Source organism: Heloderma suspectum, chromosome 11, assembly GCF_057233095.1.
Source record: "Heloderma suspectum isolate Gila_16-S chromosome 11, 16-S_ref, whole genome shotgun sequence".
Classification (NCBI taxonomy): Eukaryota; Metazoa; Chordata; class Lepidosauria; order Squamata; family Helodermatidae; genus Heloderma; species Heloderma suspectum.
The window spans coordinates 21,874,247-21,892,751 of record NC_139468.1 but is presented as its reverse complement, the minus strand read 5'-3'; the positions used below and the strand labels follow the sequence as shown (position 1 = coordinate 21,892,751).

At 44.1% G+C, this 18,505-nt stretch overlaps 1 protein-coding gene across 1 annotated transcript in view; it reads left to right on the top strand.

Annotated features, from left to right (window-relative positions):
• The window catches only part of FBN1 (fibrillin 1), a 262,621-nt gene that overhangs the window by 87,498 nt on the left and 156,618 nt on the right, over positions 1-18,505 (top strand). Inside the window, exon 6 of the mRNA XM_084817119.1 lies at positions 15,086-15,283. Coding sequence (XP_084673245.1) covers positions 15,086-15,283 — 198 coding nt within the window. The remainder of the gene's footprint in view (positions 1-15,085; positions 15,284-18,505) is intronic.

The following is an 18,505-nucleotide window of genomic DNA, read 5'->3' as shown; positions in this document are numbered from 1 at the left end:
TATTTCTCATAGATGAGTTTGTTTGCCCCCGAGAACCTTGGCTGGGTATACCAAGCTGCCTTCTGATCTCATGGACACTGGGATGAATCCTACAAGCGTTTTTGCCAATTGAGTTGGCTTCAAATTCTGGCCTGAGTACAAAACGGCTTGTAGATTGGGCTGGCTTGGAATGTGCCCCTTTCACAATATACTCTAGGATAAGTGTGCAAGTGACTGATAACAGACTGTTTAATCTGCATTTACATTTTTTATGTTTTGCAAAGAGCTTTTAGAAGGTGAACAAAAAGTAGCAGAGATGTAAAACCCTTGCCGGCGTTGCCTCTCAAAAATGGAAAAGTACACAGCTTGTCACCAAGAGTAATAATAATACTTAGCAGTAACAGCTCACAGTGTTCAAAAGTAGGTCTGAGCTCAAAGTTTGACTCTGTGAACTTTAGCTCAAAATTTGGGGGGCAGGAGGCAAGAAAGGGACTGAAATGGGGGGTGGGATAGGATTAACACGTTAAAAAAAAGAGAAAAGGGGGAAAGCCAGCATATTAAACAGTAAGACTCCCCAGACTTTCACATCCCCACAAAAAATCAAGAAAACATTTCCCAGATTTACTGTGATTTGGGGGTGGGGTGGGCATTTTTGCTTAGTCCTAGAAAGTTTATCACATATATGGTCTCTGTAATCTTTGCAACTCTTTTTAGGGACCGCGGTGGCTTAGTGGTTAAGACGCTGAACTGCAGACTGGAAGGTCGGCAGGTCAGCAGTTCGAGACCCGAGTGCCGCGTGAGGGAGTGAGCTCCCGTCTTCAGTCCCAGCTCCTGCCAACCTAGCAGTTGGAAAGCAAGAAATTGCAAGTAGATAAATAGGTACCGCCTCGGCGGGAAAGGTGACAGCATTCCGTGCACCTCGGTGTTCAGTCATGCCGGCCACATGACCACGGAAGCGTCTTCGGACAGCGCTGGCTCTTCGGCTTAGAAACGGGGATGAGCACCGCACCCTAGAGTCGGACACGACTGGTTGGGGACACCTTTACCTTTACCTTTAATCTTTGCAACTATCCTGCAAGGTAGGCTGGCAGATAATGCTAAGGCTGAGAGTTAGCAACTTGCCAAATATTCCCCTACTGAATTCATAGCAGAGGTATGATTTGAACTGGAGATGTACTGTTTCACAGTTCAGTCACTTGGAGCTAAACTGAACATGGTGAGGCAATCCCATGTATATTTAATGCATGTGTATGCCCTGTTCTTATATAAGGTAAGAATGGGGGTGTCTATTCTCTACATGAAAAGGAGCACACAGGGGAGCAAAGTGAAACCCACATCCTTCCCCACTTTATCTTTTTGCACTCTTTTGCTTTATACCAGAGGTGGGCAACCTGTAGTCCTAAGGCTGCATGTGGCCCTTGACCCATAAGAACATAAGAGTCATGCTGGATCAGACAAAGGGTTCATCTAGTCCAGCATTCTGTTCACACAGTGGCCAACCAGCTGCCCATGGGAAACCCACAAGCAGGAGATGAGTACAACACCACCTTCCCACCCATGTTCCCCAGCAACTGGTGTACATAGGCATACTGTCTCTGATACTGGAAGTGGCATATAGCCATCAGGACTAGTAGCCATTGACAGACTTCTCCAGGAATTTGTCCAACCCCCTTTCAAAGCCTTCCAAATTGGTGGTCATCACTATGACTGGATCTACACTTGCTGCCTTTTTTCGCTTCCAATGAGGTTTCACTGCCCGCCTTTCACACTACGTAGTAGCCGCCTCGAATTGGAACCGGAATTTCTCACTTCCGTGCTCCCGCTTTCAATACCCTAATATCCCGATATTTCCCCTTAATGTGCTCTTATTTTCTGCCTTCACTACCATATCCAGTCGTAGTCCCCTCCCCCGCCTGTCCATATGCGGCGGTGTTTGTATTTCCCTCCTGTCCAATCACAGCTCTCAACGGCCCCATGTCTTCTTCCGGCTACCGATCGCATAGCTTCCTCAGCAGCCCCCATTTCCTTAGCAACAAGCAAAGGGCTGGATGTGCGTGTGCGTGTCTGATCTTGGATGCTAAGCGGGGTCGGCCCTGGTCAGTAGTTGGATGGGCGACCACCTTGGAATCAGGCTTCCTGCACTGAGCAGGGGGTTGTTGTATCCCTTCAAATGAGATTAAGTTTTACCCCCTCCAATCCCCTGCTCAGGATGTTTTTTTAAAAAAATTAAGGCATCCTCGCAGAATCGGGGCTTCTCCGCGATGCTTTTTTTTTTTTTCTAATTGAGTCATGGTCTTCGAAGCTTCAAAGTTGTGAAACTTCACAACTTTGAAGCTTGGAAGATCATGCCTCAATTAGAAAAAAAAAAAGCATCGCGGAGAAGCCCCAATTCTGCGAGGACAACACCTTAATTTAAAAAACACACACATCCGGAGCAGGGGATAGGAGGGGGTAAAACTTAGTCTCATTTGAAGGGATACAACAACCCCCTGCTCAGTGCAGGAAGCCTGATTCCAAGGTGGTCGCCCATCCAACTACTGACCAGGGCCGACCCCGCTTAGCATCCAAGATCAGACAAGAGCACTCAGGAAAACAGCAGGAAAACAGCACAGCGCTCTAGTTTGAACCGAGCTTGCGCATTCGATGAAGCACTGCAACAGGGAAAATGGGTGAGTGTGAATAATCACGTTTTAATGCGAGAGCGTTTAACCCGACGGGACACCAAATTCATTGCGATGGCAGGCGGAATGTAGATCGGCCCTATGTCTTGTGGTAGCGAATTCCAGAGTTTAACTATGCTCTGTGTGGGGAAGTACTTCCTTTTATTTGTCCTGAATCTCCCACCAATCAGCTTCATGGGATGTCCCCATTGGGTTCTAGTATTATGAGAGAGGGAGGGAAATCTACTTTCTCCACACTATGCATATTTTTGCACACCTCTATCATGTCTCCCCTCACTCACCTTTTTTTCCTAAGGTAAACAGTCCCAGATGTTGTAACCTTTCATCAGAAGGGATTTGCTCCAACCCCTTGTTCATTTTCGTTGCCTTTTTCTGCACTTTTACCAACACTTCTCTTTTTTTAGGTGTGGTGAGCAGAACTGTACACAGTATTCCAAATGTGGTTGGACCATAGATTTGTATAAGGGCAGTAGAATATTGGCAGTTTTATTCTCAGTTCCTTTCCTAATTATGCCTAACACGGAATTTGCCTTTTTAACAGCAGCTGTACACTGGGTTGACCTTTTCACCGAGCTGTCCGCCACAACCCTAAGATCTTTTTCTTGGCTAGTCACTGCTAGCTCTGATCCCACCACTTTATACTTGAAATTGGGATCCTCCCTCCAAGCATTGTTTTACACTTGCATCACTTTACACTTGCTCAGTTTTATGGGGCCCTCAGCCTCATTTCAAAAGCCCTCAACCTCTGGCAAAAGAGTGATCTTTCCCTTCCCTGACAAGCCACTGGCTGGGAAGGAAGAGAGAGAAAGAGAGAGAGAAAAGGGGGTGGCAGAAAGAGAAAAGGTGTGTTGTTGTTGTTGTTGTTCAGTCGTTCAGTCGTGTCCGACTCTTCGTGACCCACCCACTTTTGGCTCTGTCCCTGTTCACTTGCTAGCTTTCGCCCCACCCACCACAATTGATTACCCACCAGAGAATTTGGACCTTGGTAGAAAAAAGTTTGCCCATCCCTTCCCACCCCACAACTTTCTCCCTACCTACGTCTGATGTTGGAGCCGAGCTGGGGGAAAACTGCTCAGAGCAACAGAATACAGTAAAATAAGGGATGGCTTGGGGGTGGGGGTAAGGGCAGATATTGGTTCCTTCACCCATGCACTCCTTGTAATGTCCAGAGTAGACCTCTCTTTATATGTGAACAGGGTAGGCATGTGCACCGTTGCCATGTTATATCTCATTTGCCCCTTAGGCACTATGCTGCTACTTCTCAATTCTCACATAACACGCTAGTATTTAGCTTTAGTTTCTGTTCTTCTTTTCTGGCAATGTATTGTAGTGCTGAATGATATCAATCACCACCTTATATAAAACAGCAATGACAGCTTCCACACTATAGCCAAAGGATAATTGTAGAAGTTGAATAATTGTAGAAGTTGCATTTTAGGGCACAATGCTATGCAGATAGGCGGCTGCCTCCGAACTCGGAGGCGACCGCCTATCCAGTGCAGGGCAAGGGAAGCACAGAGAGGATCGTTCCCTCCTCACTTCTCCTGCCCTGCATTTTCGGCTAGACAGCCAATTTTGACTGTCTAGCTGTGGGAGGGTGGAGCGGGGGAGGAGGCTGCTGGACAACACATAGGATGTGTCGTACTGGCATTTCCGCCCTCCCCGCCCCCGAACACTATATTTTGGCCGCTGCGCGCTCCTCTTGCGAGTGCGGAGTGTGGGGCTGTTCTGTGCTGCCTGCAAGGTAGCACAGAACGGCGGGAAGGTCGGTTCACCAGGAACTGACCTCAGATTGCGGGGTCCGAGGTCGGTTCCTGGAAAACCAGATATCCTATGGCCATCTAGCTGCTGACTAGCAGCCATAGGATTGTTCCCTCCATCTCTATAACAAATCAACTTTATGGCTTACCTCAAGTGTTAAAAATGCTATTTTTTATATATGAAAGCATGACACGCACATCAGGAGTGCCTCTGAGCTTGTTCAGAATTGGTTTCCACCAAGAGAAATGAAATGCATTGGCAAAAGGACCCAGGGTCAAAGTGCTCCTGAGCATACCCACAGTGATAATCCTTTATGGAGTGAATGTTGTTTTGTCTGTTTGGAGTCTGCCACACAGCTTCTCCACAGGATAAAATGGCAGGCAGTAATTCAACTGAAGAGAAGAGGTTTGGGCTCTGCTCTGTGCTGGCCAGATTGTTTTTCTGTGTGGTAGCCTTTGCTGAAAGAGGGGTTAACTCACGCTTTTGCCAGTTGCACCCTGCAAAATGGCACCTGTCACTTCTGTGTGCACCTTATTAATTTTGCAGTTCTCACATTACATTACCGTGTGCCTGCATTTGGAATCGCAGAACATGCATGCACACTGCACTATAAATGAATCTACCCTTACCATATAATGCCATAGTGTGCATGTGTGTTCTATGGGACCACATGGTGTGTACTCAACAGAAAAAAATGTCTCTGCTGCGATTTTTTTTCTGGCTTTTCATACTCCAGTTCATGCAAACAGCCAAGAGAATTTTGGCGAAGCCTGTACAATTCTTGCTGACTGGCAACAATGTCATAATACAAACCATGGATTAAGTGAGAGGTTTGGATGATTTATGTCTGCTGAGTGAGGAAACGAGAACGTGTGCCTGTAGCATAGGTTGCATGCATGGTCTTTCTACAGAGATGAAGAATTATCAGTGCCAATTCACACAATACATTTTCTAGGAAAGATTTCAATTGCTCAGGTAGTTTTGATATCTGGATTCTGAAAAATTAAATGTATGAATGTGTGTTGTTTACATCCATAGTCTGTGTAGTCTGTTTACAAAGGATGTTTTATTCATTTATTTCTGAGTACTTACATCACATTGTTCTTTCCAAAGATAAGAAGCGTGGCTTTGATCCTTGAATTAAAACATGTAATATATGAATCCATCATCAAAATCCCATATTTGCTGCTTTTATTTTGTAAAGCTACACACACAACTAGGGAGCAGCAGTTGAAATGTTGCGATTTCATGACTGAATCTTGTATTAACAGAACTCTCAAGGGGGATAAGAAGTTTAATGTAGGAATAATATGTCAGTTTGGGAAGCAGTCATAGGAAACGTAGACGTCTTCATTAAGCTGTCTTGCTTATTTTTCCTCATAATAGAAAAGAAAAAATGAACTGCTTATATATTTGGACCATAAATGCTTGTAATTGGGAACAACAGCCCTGAAAGCCCTTTTTTCTATTATGGGTTTAGTTTCGTGTGTTGGATTTGAGCATGCATAATAAATCACTCCAGAAACAATTCTTGAACATTTTTTTTGTTACTTTCCAGCTGCAGGAATCTAAAAGTGGGTCAGTTTCAGATGCAAGTTTTGTCTTGAATGTGGATTTTCAAACACTTTTCAAAAGTGTTAACGGGAGGTCAGATTCGGATTCAGGGGGCTCCTGGACCTTCCAAAGCTGCTTGGCAGGGGGAGATTCAACAGGCACATCTTCTGTCATTGTTAAACTGTAATGGGAAAAAACCGCCACACTTGTTGAATGTCACATGTGTTAAAGGTAAAGGAATATCCATCAAGACTCAGTACTAGGAACCTTAGCCAGCCCAAGCATGTACATGAAATATGGTTGATAAAAAGAAGTTAGGAGGATATGGCTGATAAAAAGGACTTAGTAGTTAGGACAACAAGCCTGTACAACTTGTGACTTCCCAGCTCAAATGCAGACCACAAGCTTTGTATGGCAACCTACCAGCTTCTCAATGGGCCTCTTGTTTTGCTGTCTGCCGGGGACTGCGAAACCTGGGGGGGGGGGGGTATTGTTAAGAATCTGGCAGGCCACTATACATGCCTCTTGGGTTGTGTTCAGTTTAGCAGGTCACAGGTTGTGCCGGCCTGAGTGAGGATAATGATTTCCAAATGGTGAGTCAGGAGTTTGGAGTCCTGCGAGTAAGTTTCCAGGCTGCAAATATGAGATGGTGGTGCACCAAGAAATGCAGGCCAGGTAAACTCCCAGTTTAGGAGATGGTCCAATGGAAAGACAGGTCCGTTGATTAGTCCTCTTGGGGAAACATTTAGGAACCCACCAAAGTTGGATTAGGTAGCTCATAAATGGATTAAAAAAGAAAGGGAAAAAAAGATAAACCTTGTACTTACCAGTCTGCAATGAATTGTAGATAACTTTAGTTAGGTACACATGTATAACAAATCAGCTTACCGACGAAGATTTTAGTATTTTAAAAGAAGTTAAACTGCATGTTCTGAGCTTACCATTTTTTGGGCAAAGGTTTTCCATCTCCTGTTAGTGGGCCTGCTTGTGAGTGAGCATCTCACAAGAGTGAGTATGACTCATGCTCGCAAGTAATTTCTATGTTGCTTTTTATGCATGTTGTTGTTCAGTCGTTAAGTCGTGTCCGACTCTTCGTGACCCCATGAACCATAGCACGCCAGGCCTTCCTGTCCTCTGCCCTTTCCCAGAGTGTGCTCAAGTTCATATTCATTGCATTGGTGATGCTATCTAGCCATCTCATCCTCTGCCATCCCCTTCTCCTTTTGCCTTCAATCTTTCCCAGCATCAGGGTCTTTTCCAGTGAGTTTTCTCTTCGCATTAGGTGGCCAAAATATTTGAGCTTCAGCTTCAGTATCTGTCCTTCTTTTTATGCGTAATGAACTACAAACACACAAGAGTAGGCCAGGAAGTTAGAGGAATGTAAGAACATAAGAAGACCCATGCTGGATCAGACCAAGGGTCCATCTAGTCCAGCATTCTGTTCACACAGTGGCCAACCAGCTGTCGACCAAGAACCCACAAACAGGGCATGAGCACAACAGCACCCTTCCACCCATGTTCCCCAGCAACTAGTGTACATAGGCTTGCTGCCTCTGGCCCTGGAGATAGCACATAGCCATCAAGACTAGTAGCTACTGATAGCCGTTTCCTCCAGGAATTTGTCCAACTCCTTTTTAGAGCCATCCAAATTGGTGGCCATCACTACATCCTGTGGTAGTGAATTCCATAGTTTCATTGTGCACTGTGTGAGGAAGTACTTCCTTTTATCTGTCCTGAATCTCCCAACAATCAGTTTCATAGGATGACCCCGGGTATTTTGAGAGAGGGAGAAAAATGTCTCCCTATCCACAATCTCCACACCATGCGTCATGTACTGAGACGTCTCCCAGTAAGAAATGGGTAGTAGATAAGAAGTCATCTTATACAGTGTATAAAGATATTGGAAACAACTGGAAGGTAGGCCATCTGAGTCTGGGCACATGGTAGCCAGCCACAAGAAAAGTGCTGGACATTTTGGCTCCAGCCTGCAGCAAGTTGGCTGTGTGCACATACGGGCCACATGCAGGATTTCATTCTTGGTATGTCCTCACAAATGATGTATCAGTCAAAAGTGTGGAATCATTGTTTCCAGTGGTAGTGTGCTTGGATGAAGAAGACTTGGCTTCAGATCCTTGCTCAATCCTAAATACTGACTGGCCTTGCGCAAATTACTGTCTTGCATCCTCAGTTTCCCCATCTCTGAAATAGAAATAATACAACCCTCTTTTGGAAGGCTGCGAGGATGAATGTGATAGAAGTCACACAACATTTTGCACACTAAAGTTATGGTTTGAAGCACTCTCTGATATGCCTTTTGGATTGTGGTGTAGGAAAATTTGCAACAATTAAATTGTTTGATTGTTGAAATGTAGTAGTGCTGTAGCAATTATAATTAAGTATCTCAAGTGAAAGAGGTAGAAATTAGGAGCTTTATTCTATTTAATGTACTGAAACATATTCTTAGGCAGCACAGTTCTTAGACATTTCATGCCCATGGACTTCCGCATTGCTGAACATAATTAATTCCATGCAGGAAGCATGGAATGGTGGGAAGGTCAGAAGGGTTAGATTTATCTTGCCATGAGCATTTAGCATTTAGGAAGGAAGACACAAGTAGGCATATACATATCTAGTTTCCTGTTAACTGTCTTACAACTGCCAGTTTTTGTAACATCTGGAGCTGCCATTTGTGATGTCTGATGGCTGAGATGAACCTCAGGCTCAAAGCTCAGACCTTGTAAGAAATTCCAAGTTACATCTTAGCATCCTTTTAAAGAAAAAAGTATGATACCAGGTACAGTTTTTTTACATGTTAGGTCAAGAACTTGCTTTTTGCAATTTTTTTCTGATGGTCTGGACATAATCGGTTTAATTTCCATAATTTCCATCAGTGTCTTAATTTTTGCATCCCAGAAGCAGGGTAATTTCTACTTTGGAAGTTAGACATTTGCTACAAGTCTGCACTATTAATGGTATTTTGTTATGTAGATGTTTTGGCTATCATTTGGAAGTTCAGGAATGTTGAACAGCTATGAAGAATGTACCATAAATTGAAGAAGTATTATGGTTTCTTGCCCAGCCAGTGGTTCGGTATCTTGGTGCAACAATATTGCACTATGAATGTATTGATTGGGCTTTATTAATTGCTTTAGGGCTGCAAGCTTTAACTGGCTTAAGTTGCAGTCCTAAACACATTTATTAGGGCAGGAGCAGGAAGAAGGCAGATTGGGATCTGCCCTGTTGATTGGCAAGGGCTTTTGATTCCCAGTTGTTTAACAGTAGCAAAAACTGAAAAGCCCCCCCTCCCCCACCCCCGATGGTGAAAAAACGCTAGAGAAAACCAGAAATTTATTTTTCTCTGAAAGGACTTGTGAGCTTGATTCTGGTACTGATCACAAATTTCAGGACTGACCAAAGACTGCTCAAAGACACCCTGTTCCTTAATTCTTAAGAGTATGCCTGCCTGCCTAGGCCACTGTTTTGTGTCCAGTTTGTGGACTATAGAGTTCTGTTCAAAAGTAAAGTAGATCCTGAAAGTCTGAAGTCTGCCCACCCCTGTACTATGGTGTTAAGTTCCATTGAACACAGTGGTACTTAAATTCTGAGTAAACAGTAAACATAAAATTCTGAGTATACGCTGGCAATCATTTAAAGCTTTAGTGAATTAATCAGTGGAGAGCAATTTTAACCTGTATGCTTGATTTTTTTAGATGGCGGTGGTTCAGGTTTTAGTGACCAGAGTATCTAAAGCAGTGTCTCCTCTCACATGTACCTGCTTTGATACTTAGGTCATCTTTGGAGGCCCTCCTCTGAGTGCGCCTGCCAAAAGAAGCTAGATGGGTGGCTACAAGAAAGAGGGCCTTCTCAGTGGTGGCACCCCACTTGTGGAATGAATGTCAGAGTGGAAACTGAGCCCATAGAGCCCCAGAGCAGTTCTGATTCTGAGGAAGAACAGCAATCCGTGGGAGAGGAGCTCGCTCATCTCTCACAAGCACAGCAGCTGGCAGAGATTCCTCCTGCCAGCATTCCTGGGAGAGATAGTGAACCTGGCAGTGAGAGAGCGCTTGTGGGGGGCTTGCTGGACGCTCGGCGTGGACGCAGGGAGCGGTGACAGATGGAGGGTGCCGAAAGGAGGCGTTCCGCTCGTTTGGCGCTCAAACAATGGTTGCGTCCCAAGGACCCAAGGGAAAGAGGGAGGATCTCTTCATAGCCCATAAGTTCAGAGTCTTCCCGTGGTTCCCCTTCAAATGGGGACCAACTGCCTTACCTGGAGCTTAGGCTACTTTGCTATCTTTCCCCAGTGCTGTTCCTTGCTTAGTCGCTAGTGATTAGTATCTGAAACAGTCATAATGTAATAAAGGAATAAAGCCTTGAAAAGAATCCTCGTTGTCTGTGTCCTGAGTTGGCTATTGGAGGGGACTGCAAGAGGCAGCTAGGGCGCTCCTGACAATGAACTCCCCAAAGAGGTTCGCCTGGCACCGATGTTGTTATCTTTGTGGCACCAAGCAAAAACCTTTCTTTTCTCCCAGGCATTTTAGAGACCTAGTTCTAGATTTGTATGGCTGTTTTATCAATTCCTGTGCTGTTTGTTGTTTTGCATTGCATTGTATTATATTCTTTTAAATATTTGTATTGTGTTTTATATTTTTAACTGTTCTATGGCATGTTAGTCTTCTAACTGTTTGTAATCCACCCAGAGAATATTAGTTATTGGGCAGATTAGAAATGCAACAAATAAAATACTGCAGTACTGTACAAGAGGATGTTAGGGTTCAGCTATCTCAGTCATTGTTTTTAAGTTACTTCCACTTTTCCACTGGTCTCAGTAATTAATGTCAAAGGCACTTTTTCAAAGTTGGATTAAGTAGCTGGTGTTTTAATACCTTTGGTCTTAGTCACACTGGGAGTTTGGGTGAAAATATACTAAGGGTGCAATCCTATACATGTTTAGACAGAAAAAAATCCTACATCTTCCAGCATTTCCCAGCCAGCCATACAGGACTTTTTTCTGTCTAAAATATGCATAGGATTGTGGCCTACGAGATGTAAGAAGAAGCAAATGGATGAGAATTCTTTGTGGATACATCCACCTAGGACACAATAATGTGACCAGTGTGATAATATCCAGTTTCCATGGGAATTTTTATATTCCAGAACAACTGAGTTCTGATCAAGTGGATGTGATAGGATGTGTGTGTGAGTTTTGCTGTTATTTAATATGCACCAATGGCCTAGCCTTTCCATAAAGATATTGAAGCAGATTAATGCTCCCAAGAGGTTTGGTACCATCTACATCTGTTCTTGGTAGAATAGGAACCTATTGCCCTATAGCACAGCAAGATCACATGGAAACCACCCTAATGTAAAAAGAGAATATACATAGGGAAATTGTTCTATCAGAACTGAACTAAAGCTTCAGTGGCTGCATTTTGATGTCACAGTAAACCATGGAATGAGTCTAGCCTCCCTCTGTGCTCACATGCCCCCTCCTCCTCTGGTGAGGCCGCAAGGAGGAGATCAGAAGCTTTCACTTCCATTTTGGATTAACCACAGTTTAGTATGTCATCTGAACCCTGTACTATCGTTAATCTTAACCAGGTTCATAAACCACTGCTTGAAGTTGGCTTGCTTCAGTCAGCGATAGTTAAAATTGACCACAGTTTGTCAGTTTTGGATGACACAACAAGCTCTGGTTAATAAAAAATGGAAGTGAAAATGTCTGAACTCTTCCGCATAGCCGTGCGGGAGGAAGGGAGGGGAGCGAGCCTGGGAGAAAGCTAGGCTTGTTCCAATCATGATAAACCCCATGAAAGATAAATCATGGTTTATCATCTCTTTGGTTTGAGAAGGGAGCTGAAAGAGGCCAATCTAATATTCTGCAAAATATTTTGCTGGGTGATTCCCCGGTCTATTTAAGGCACTTGGAAATAAGTGCACCAAGTCACTAACACATGTTTTCTTTACTAGCCTACATGTCCATGCTTATGTTATGTGACCTGAAAGGTGGGTGGGTGGGAGTGGGGGGCAGTTTTTAAAAGTATCCCTGCTTTGTCATTTGAAGGTATTTCTTATTTGTACTGATGGCAAGCAGCTAATAACAAGTGTAATTTAACGGAGTCTGAACCAGAGTGAAGGTTAGGGAGCATTGAGGTGATCAGTGGGGGAAACAATGCAGCATTGATTGTTTTCCCCGCTCCTGTGTGTGCCAGTTGTGTGACTGGGATTACCGTAATTACCCATGCTGCATTGCGTGTTGTCATCTTGTCCGAACTCAGCGCACGGTGCAACCATGATTACTTTTCATCTGCCCTACAACCCCCACTGCTAGCCATGGGTTGTAGGGTGGGTGAAAATTCACCATGGCCATGTACCGCACACTGGATTTGGACGACACGGCAACCCATGACATGGCACCGGTAATTAGGGTAAGCCTGATCGCATGACCAGCACATGTGGGGGTGAGGGGAGAGGAGAAACGATCAACCTTGCATTGTTTCCCCTGCCGATAATCTGAACCTGGTCTTAGAGCAATTAAGGCCATAAACAATTTGGGGCAACTAGCTTATGAATTCCTAGAGACACATTTCTGAATCATCATAGATTCAGGAGCTCAATACAGCTTGAATCCTGCAACACTCAAAAGCTTGCATCTAGGAATTTAAACACTAGTTGACCCAAATGCTTCACTTGCTTGCTTTGTGTTGGCTTTTATGTAGAAACTGACTCTGCCTACTAAGTTTCTGTAGACACTACATTTGTAAGTGTACACCTAACAATGTAAAGCGTGAATATGACAAACATGTTGGCAGCTGCACGTGTCATAAAGGTATATTTGTCAAGGAGCTTGGGTTTTGCCCTGTATAATGTGTGGAAAAGCTCTAAACATTTGAAGAAAGAATATTAATTCTCTGTAATGGAATGCAGGTTTTCCTCACTGAATGAAGAAAACCCTAGAAAAGAAGGTGACAAAGGCCTTTATTTGAGGAAAAAAGAGGGCTCTGGTGTGTGTGTGTGTGTGTGTGTGTGTGGGTGTGCGCACACGCGCGCGCGCGCAGGAGACAGAGTTGGCAGTGCCACTGTTTTGTTGTTGCCGTGGGAGAATGGAACAAAATACAAGTGAATATTTTATTAATGTCTCAGTTTAATTTTGTCTCTCAGATAAATAGTTTGTCCTACCATAAACAAATCAAAGCAGATGTGTTCCACATGCCCTCCTGTTTAGCTAAAGACAAACCTTGCCCACAGTTAACTGGGTATACTTTGTGTCTGTGTATCACTGAAAATGGCCCTTAATGAACTTAGTTGTAAGTTACAGCCCTGGAGGCCCACTTAAATGCAGTGGTGGGGAAAATAATAAGCTTATTCTCTTATGAATTATAAGTATTGTGTTCTAGGAAAGATTAATCATTAGGCTACGAATTCTATACAAATAATGCCTTGGCAAACCTGGAGCCCTGCTACGATGTAACTGAGAATATATTTAAGTGGAGCGGGACTCTGTCTTGCTCATTACGCCAGGTTCCTTGACAGTTCCCTACAGAAAAGAATACGTGTTGTTTCCTTATCACATGAAATGTGAAGTTGGCCCATATTCACAGTTTTGGGAAGACTATACAGCACAAAGAGTAGGGAAATATCATATGAAGCTATCCAGGGGTGTAATAAAAATTTGGAAAATACGACTGCCAAAGGCAGTCAAGCCTCATCTCATCAAGCCCCATCTCAGGACCAAAACAGATATTACTTGAAATCTGTATTTAGCTATTTTAGCCTTTTTATTTTATTTCTTTCTTTCTTTATTTCATTTCTATACCGCCCAATAGCCGAAGCTCTCTGGGCGGTTCACAAAAATTAAAACCAAACAACCATTTATTTTCATTTTTACTCTAGAGTAGGCACAGGGCACCCGGTCTTGATTGGGTCCCTAGCATTGGGGGCAGGTAGGGGAACTTTCAAGATCTGGTTTGGACCCCCTATGCCTACTCTTGAGTAAAAATGGGGGGAAAAGATGTAAGGATGTATGTCTGTTTTGGCCCTTGGATCCAGTTTTTAAAAAACTTCTGAGGGAGATCCAGTGTGGTGTAGTGGCGAGAGTGTTGGACTGGGAGCTGGGAGATCCGGGTTCTAGTCTCCACTTGGCCATGGAAACTCACTGGGTGACTTTGGGCCAGTCACAGACTCTCAGCCCAACTTACCTCATAGGGATGTTGTGAGGATAAAATGGAGAGGAGGAGGATAATGTAAGCTGCCTTGGGTTCCTTGCAAGAGCAAAAAAGGTGGGATAGAAATGCAATCAATCAATCAACAAACAAACAAACAAACAAACTTCCTTGCCTACAGTTTAAGGACTAATTCATATGGCCAGATGAAGATACATTTCCCCTAAATTTTTATACAATCAATATGGTGTTGTGGAATATCCTCCAGATAATAATGTTGCAAGTTAATACCACTTTCACATATGAAAGTTGAGAGAGAGGTCTGAGGAGAAAATGCTTGTGTGAAGTGGCTCTTACTATTTATTTTTTTTGTAAAAAAAATACTATTTTTTTGAAGTATTTATAGGCCCCCTTTTAGTGGAAACTTTGCAAAACCTTCTGGGTTAAGTCAGCGTTCGTGGAAGCTTAGGATCAGATTTTTAAAATATATTTTTGAGAGGAACCTCCATTCTCCCATTCATACTAGGGAAACTGGCTCACTGATGTTGGTCTTTGTTAGTCAAGGGCTAGGCTGGGCAGTGTGGGTCTTCTCTGGTTTCAGGATCTGAGTATTGAATTTTCCTCGTTGTCTTGGAAGTTTAGAATAAGAAGCAGTGACAATCAATAGCATATTTATGAGGAAGACCTCTTTGGCCATCCTGAGAAAGTGTCCTGCCTTTAATTTGAGGGACATGATTTATTGATTGATCCTTCTCCTCTTTTTACTCTGTACTTGCTTCTGTACTGCAGTGTGGGGCTAGCAGGACAAGAGTGAAAAGGGTACTTGCATCTGTGTACCTGGGTGAGGCTAGGTAGAGGGTAGTATGATCTTTCAAGTTCTTTGAGTTAAGTTCATGGCTATATAATTCATCTCTAATTTAATACTGATGAGGTTTCCTTGCTGTGATCCAGATTACAGGACAGGCCCATGCTTCACGTTGGTAACCAACCAGATGTGCCAGGGACAACTCAGTGGGATAGTCTGCACAAAAACTCTCTGCTGTGCAACCGTTGGGAGAGCGTGGGGCCACCCGTGTGAAATGTGTCCAGCTCAGCCTCATCCCTGTCGTCGGGGCTTCATTCTAAACATACGAACAGGAGCCTGTCAAGGTATGGCACAGCAGAAGCTGCTGAAATCTAATCACAATCAAATTGTATCTACTGTCCAAAGTCACGAGTCAGCATTGTACAGAGGAAGATGCTGAAAGGAGTGTCAGATCTATTACTTCATGATTTATTGAGCGCCTGATGCTTTTGTAATGGTACTTGTAAGACTTTTCTATGAAAGCAGCTGGAATTCCACTGCCAGAAAGATCCTTCTCTATTTGTTGTTCAGTCGTTAAGTCGTGTCCGACTCTTCGTAACCTCATGGACCATAGCACGCCAGGCCTTTCTGTCCTCCACTCTGTCCCGGAGCATGCTCAAGTCCATATTCATTGCATCGGTGATGCTATCTAGCCATCTCATCCTGAAAAGCTATTGCACTAAGAAGCAATGAGTGTACAGGCAAACAAAACAGATTTTGGTAATTCCACAGATGTTCTGGCTCAGTTTGCACATAATGACAACATTTAAAGCCTGGGTTGTTGTGAATGAGTGAGTGAGCTAGCTCATGCTGCTTGATCACTCCCACTTGGCTCTTCCAAGCTGTGGGAGTGGCTAAACAACCCAGGACCCCTCTGTGCCTGTGTTGTTTAGCATGACATCTGAACCTGGTACACTGGTTTGTCTCTTTCTCAGCAAGAGAAAGAGACAAGGTTTAATCTTGGGTTCTAACTCTGGCTTGTCAGGGAAGAGCCAAGCCAGAGTCCTGGGTTCGGATGTCAGGTGAAGAACACATGGATGGAGTGTCCCTGGATTGTTTAGCCACTCCCGCTGGCAGGAGGAGCCAAATGGGGGTGATCAAACCATGTGACTTAGCACGCTCATTCATTCATGACAAACCAGGGTTTATGTGTGAACCAGGCCTCTGTGTTTTATTTTAACATTTGAAATCTATGCCTTCTCTTAAGAGAACTTCCTCAGATCTTGACACAACTCTTGGGCTGTGCTGTTTAAAACAGCTTGCTGCATATTTTATGCAATATAGTAATTTAAATGAATAAATTAAATTCAAAATACATTTGATTTTGAATCTTAATATCCGCCAAGAGGTTGCTTACTTTATTCCTGAGCATGCCTTGCCCTTACGCTGCTTTTGGCTTTTCTTGTAATATATCCAGCTGTATAAATTCTTTTATTGTCTGGATGTCTGACAGGAAACAGGAGAAAGTTAACAGGGGCAGCAGCTATGCACTAAATTGGTGTGGATTTTATATTCCCAGGACTGCATCTCTGGGAGGATTTGTTTTAGGCCTTTCTTTAAAATTTTGTCTAATGAGTTACAGTATTTTGTGGGTCTAAAGAAGATAAAGATTATAAACCTAATGCTATTTTGGTTAATCTAAAAACTCCCACGGTGAACTCAAGGCACTCCATTGTTTCAGAAATTTTGGATATGGTTTGGCAAAAACCAAACCCTTTCTTGTGTATTTAAACAGCTGTGGTGGCTCTATAAACTACAGAAACTACTTGTATACAATTTGTGTGGTCATGTTCTAACCTTTCAGTGTAGTAAACTTGCACAGGCCCCTAACTAAGCTTGGTGAAGTCTAGTATTTTGAGAACATTGTCCGATCAAATATTCTATGCATAACAATAAGTGGGCCACATCCCATAGTTTATAGACCAAGTTGTATTACAGTCATCCAGCCTCAAAAGACTGAGAGGAGCCATCCCTGCAGGGTTTTTATTCTGCAAAGCTTGATAGCCTGTTATATTTAACTATGCTTTTATTTCCTTCTGAGAACTTATATCCATTGAGGTTGAAAACGTTCCGCTGAAAAGGACAAAACCAGATTAAAGTAAGCTAAATGAAATGTGTGTTTGTTTAATACTGGTTCTCTAGTGAAGCCTTCCCCAACTTGATGCCTTCCAGATGTGTCAGAGTACGACACCCATCATCCCAGCCAACATGACCATTGGTCGTGATGGTTGGGGATTATGGGAGTTGAAGCCCAACACATCTGGAGGATGCCAGGCTGAGGAAGCCAGCTGTAGTGTAAGAAACGGCACATAAAATACCCAAGCAAAGCTTGCAATGAGTGAAGAATCCATATCCTGTTTCTTATCTATATCATAGGAACATGAGCAGAGCTCACGAGCAGAGTTCACACCAAAGGTCCATCTAGTCCAGCATCCAGTTTCCCACAGTGGCCAGTCAGATGTTTCCAGGAAGCCCACAAGCCTCCCATGTTGTTCTTGCAGCTGGTGTTCCACGGACATACTTCTTCTAAACCTGGAAGTCCTATTTATCTATCATTTCCATATCGGCCTTGGTCGCCTTGGTAGATGATAAGAGGAGGGCTCTGGATAGGGGTGAATGCTCCTTCCTTGTTCTCCTCGACCTCTCAGCGGCTTTCGATACCGTTGACCACGGTATCCTCCTGGACCGCCTGGAGGGGTTGGGCACTGGGGACACCGTATTGCGGTGGTTCCGGTCCTTCCTCTCCGGCAGGTACCAGAGGGTAGCACTGGGAGAGGAGGTTTCGGACCCATAGCCACTTACTTGTGGGGTGCCACAGGGTGCCACAGGGTTCCATCCTCTCCCCGATGCTATTTAACATCTATGTGAAGCCGCTGGGGGCTATCATCAGGAGGTTTGGGGTGCAGTGTCATCAATATGCGGATGACACGCAGCTCTACCTCTCGTTTAAATCTTCACCAAGGTTGGCCGTAGAATCCCTGTCCAAATGTCTGGAGATGGTGAGTGGCTGGATGGGGAGGAATAGGCTGAAGCTGAACCCTGACAAGACCGAGGTACTTTTGGTGGGAGACAAGAGGAGGCTGAGGGATGTTGACCTGGTGTTGAATGGGGTACGGCTACCCTTGAAAGACCAGGTCTGCAGCCTGGGGGTCATTTTGGACTCCCAGCTGTCCATGGAGGCTCAGGTGTCAGCTGTGAGCCGGACAGCGCTGTATCAACTCCATCTGATACGGCGGCTGCGCCCCTTCCTTCCCAACCATCTGCTCCCATCGGTAGTACATGCCCTGGTTTCCTCTCGTTTAGACTACTGTAATGCGCTCTACGTGGGGTTACCCTTGAAGACGTTTCAGAAACTGTAGCTGATACAGAACGCGGCGGCTCGCCTGATTAAAGGCAGCCGCAGGCGAGATCACATCACTCCAGTGCTGAAGGGGTTGCACTGGTTACCAGTTGTTTTCCAGGCCAAATTCAAGGTGTTGGTTTTGACCTTTAAAACCCTATATGGTTCCGGCCCAGCCTATCTTAAG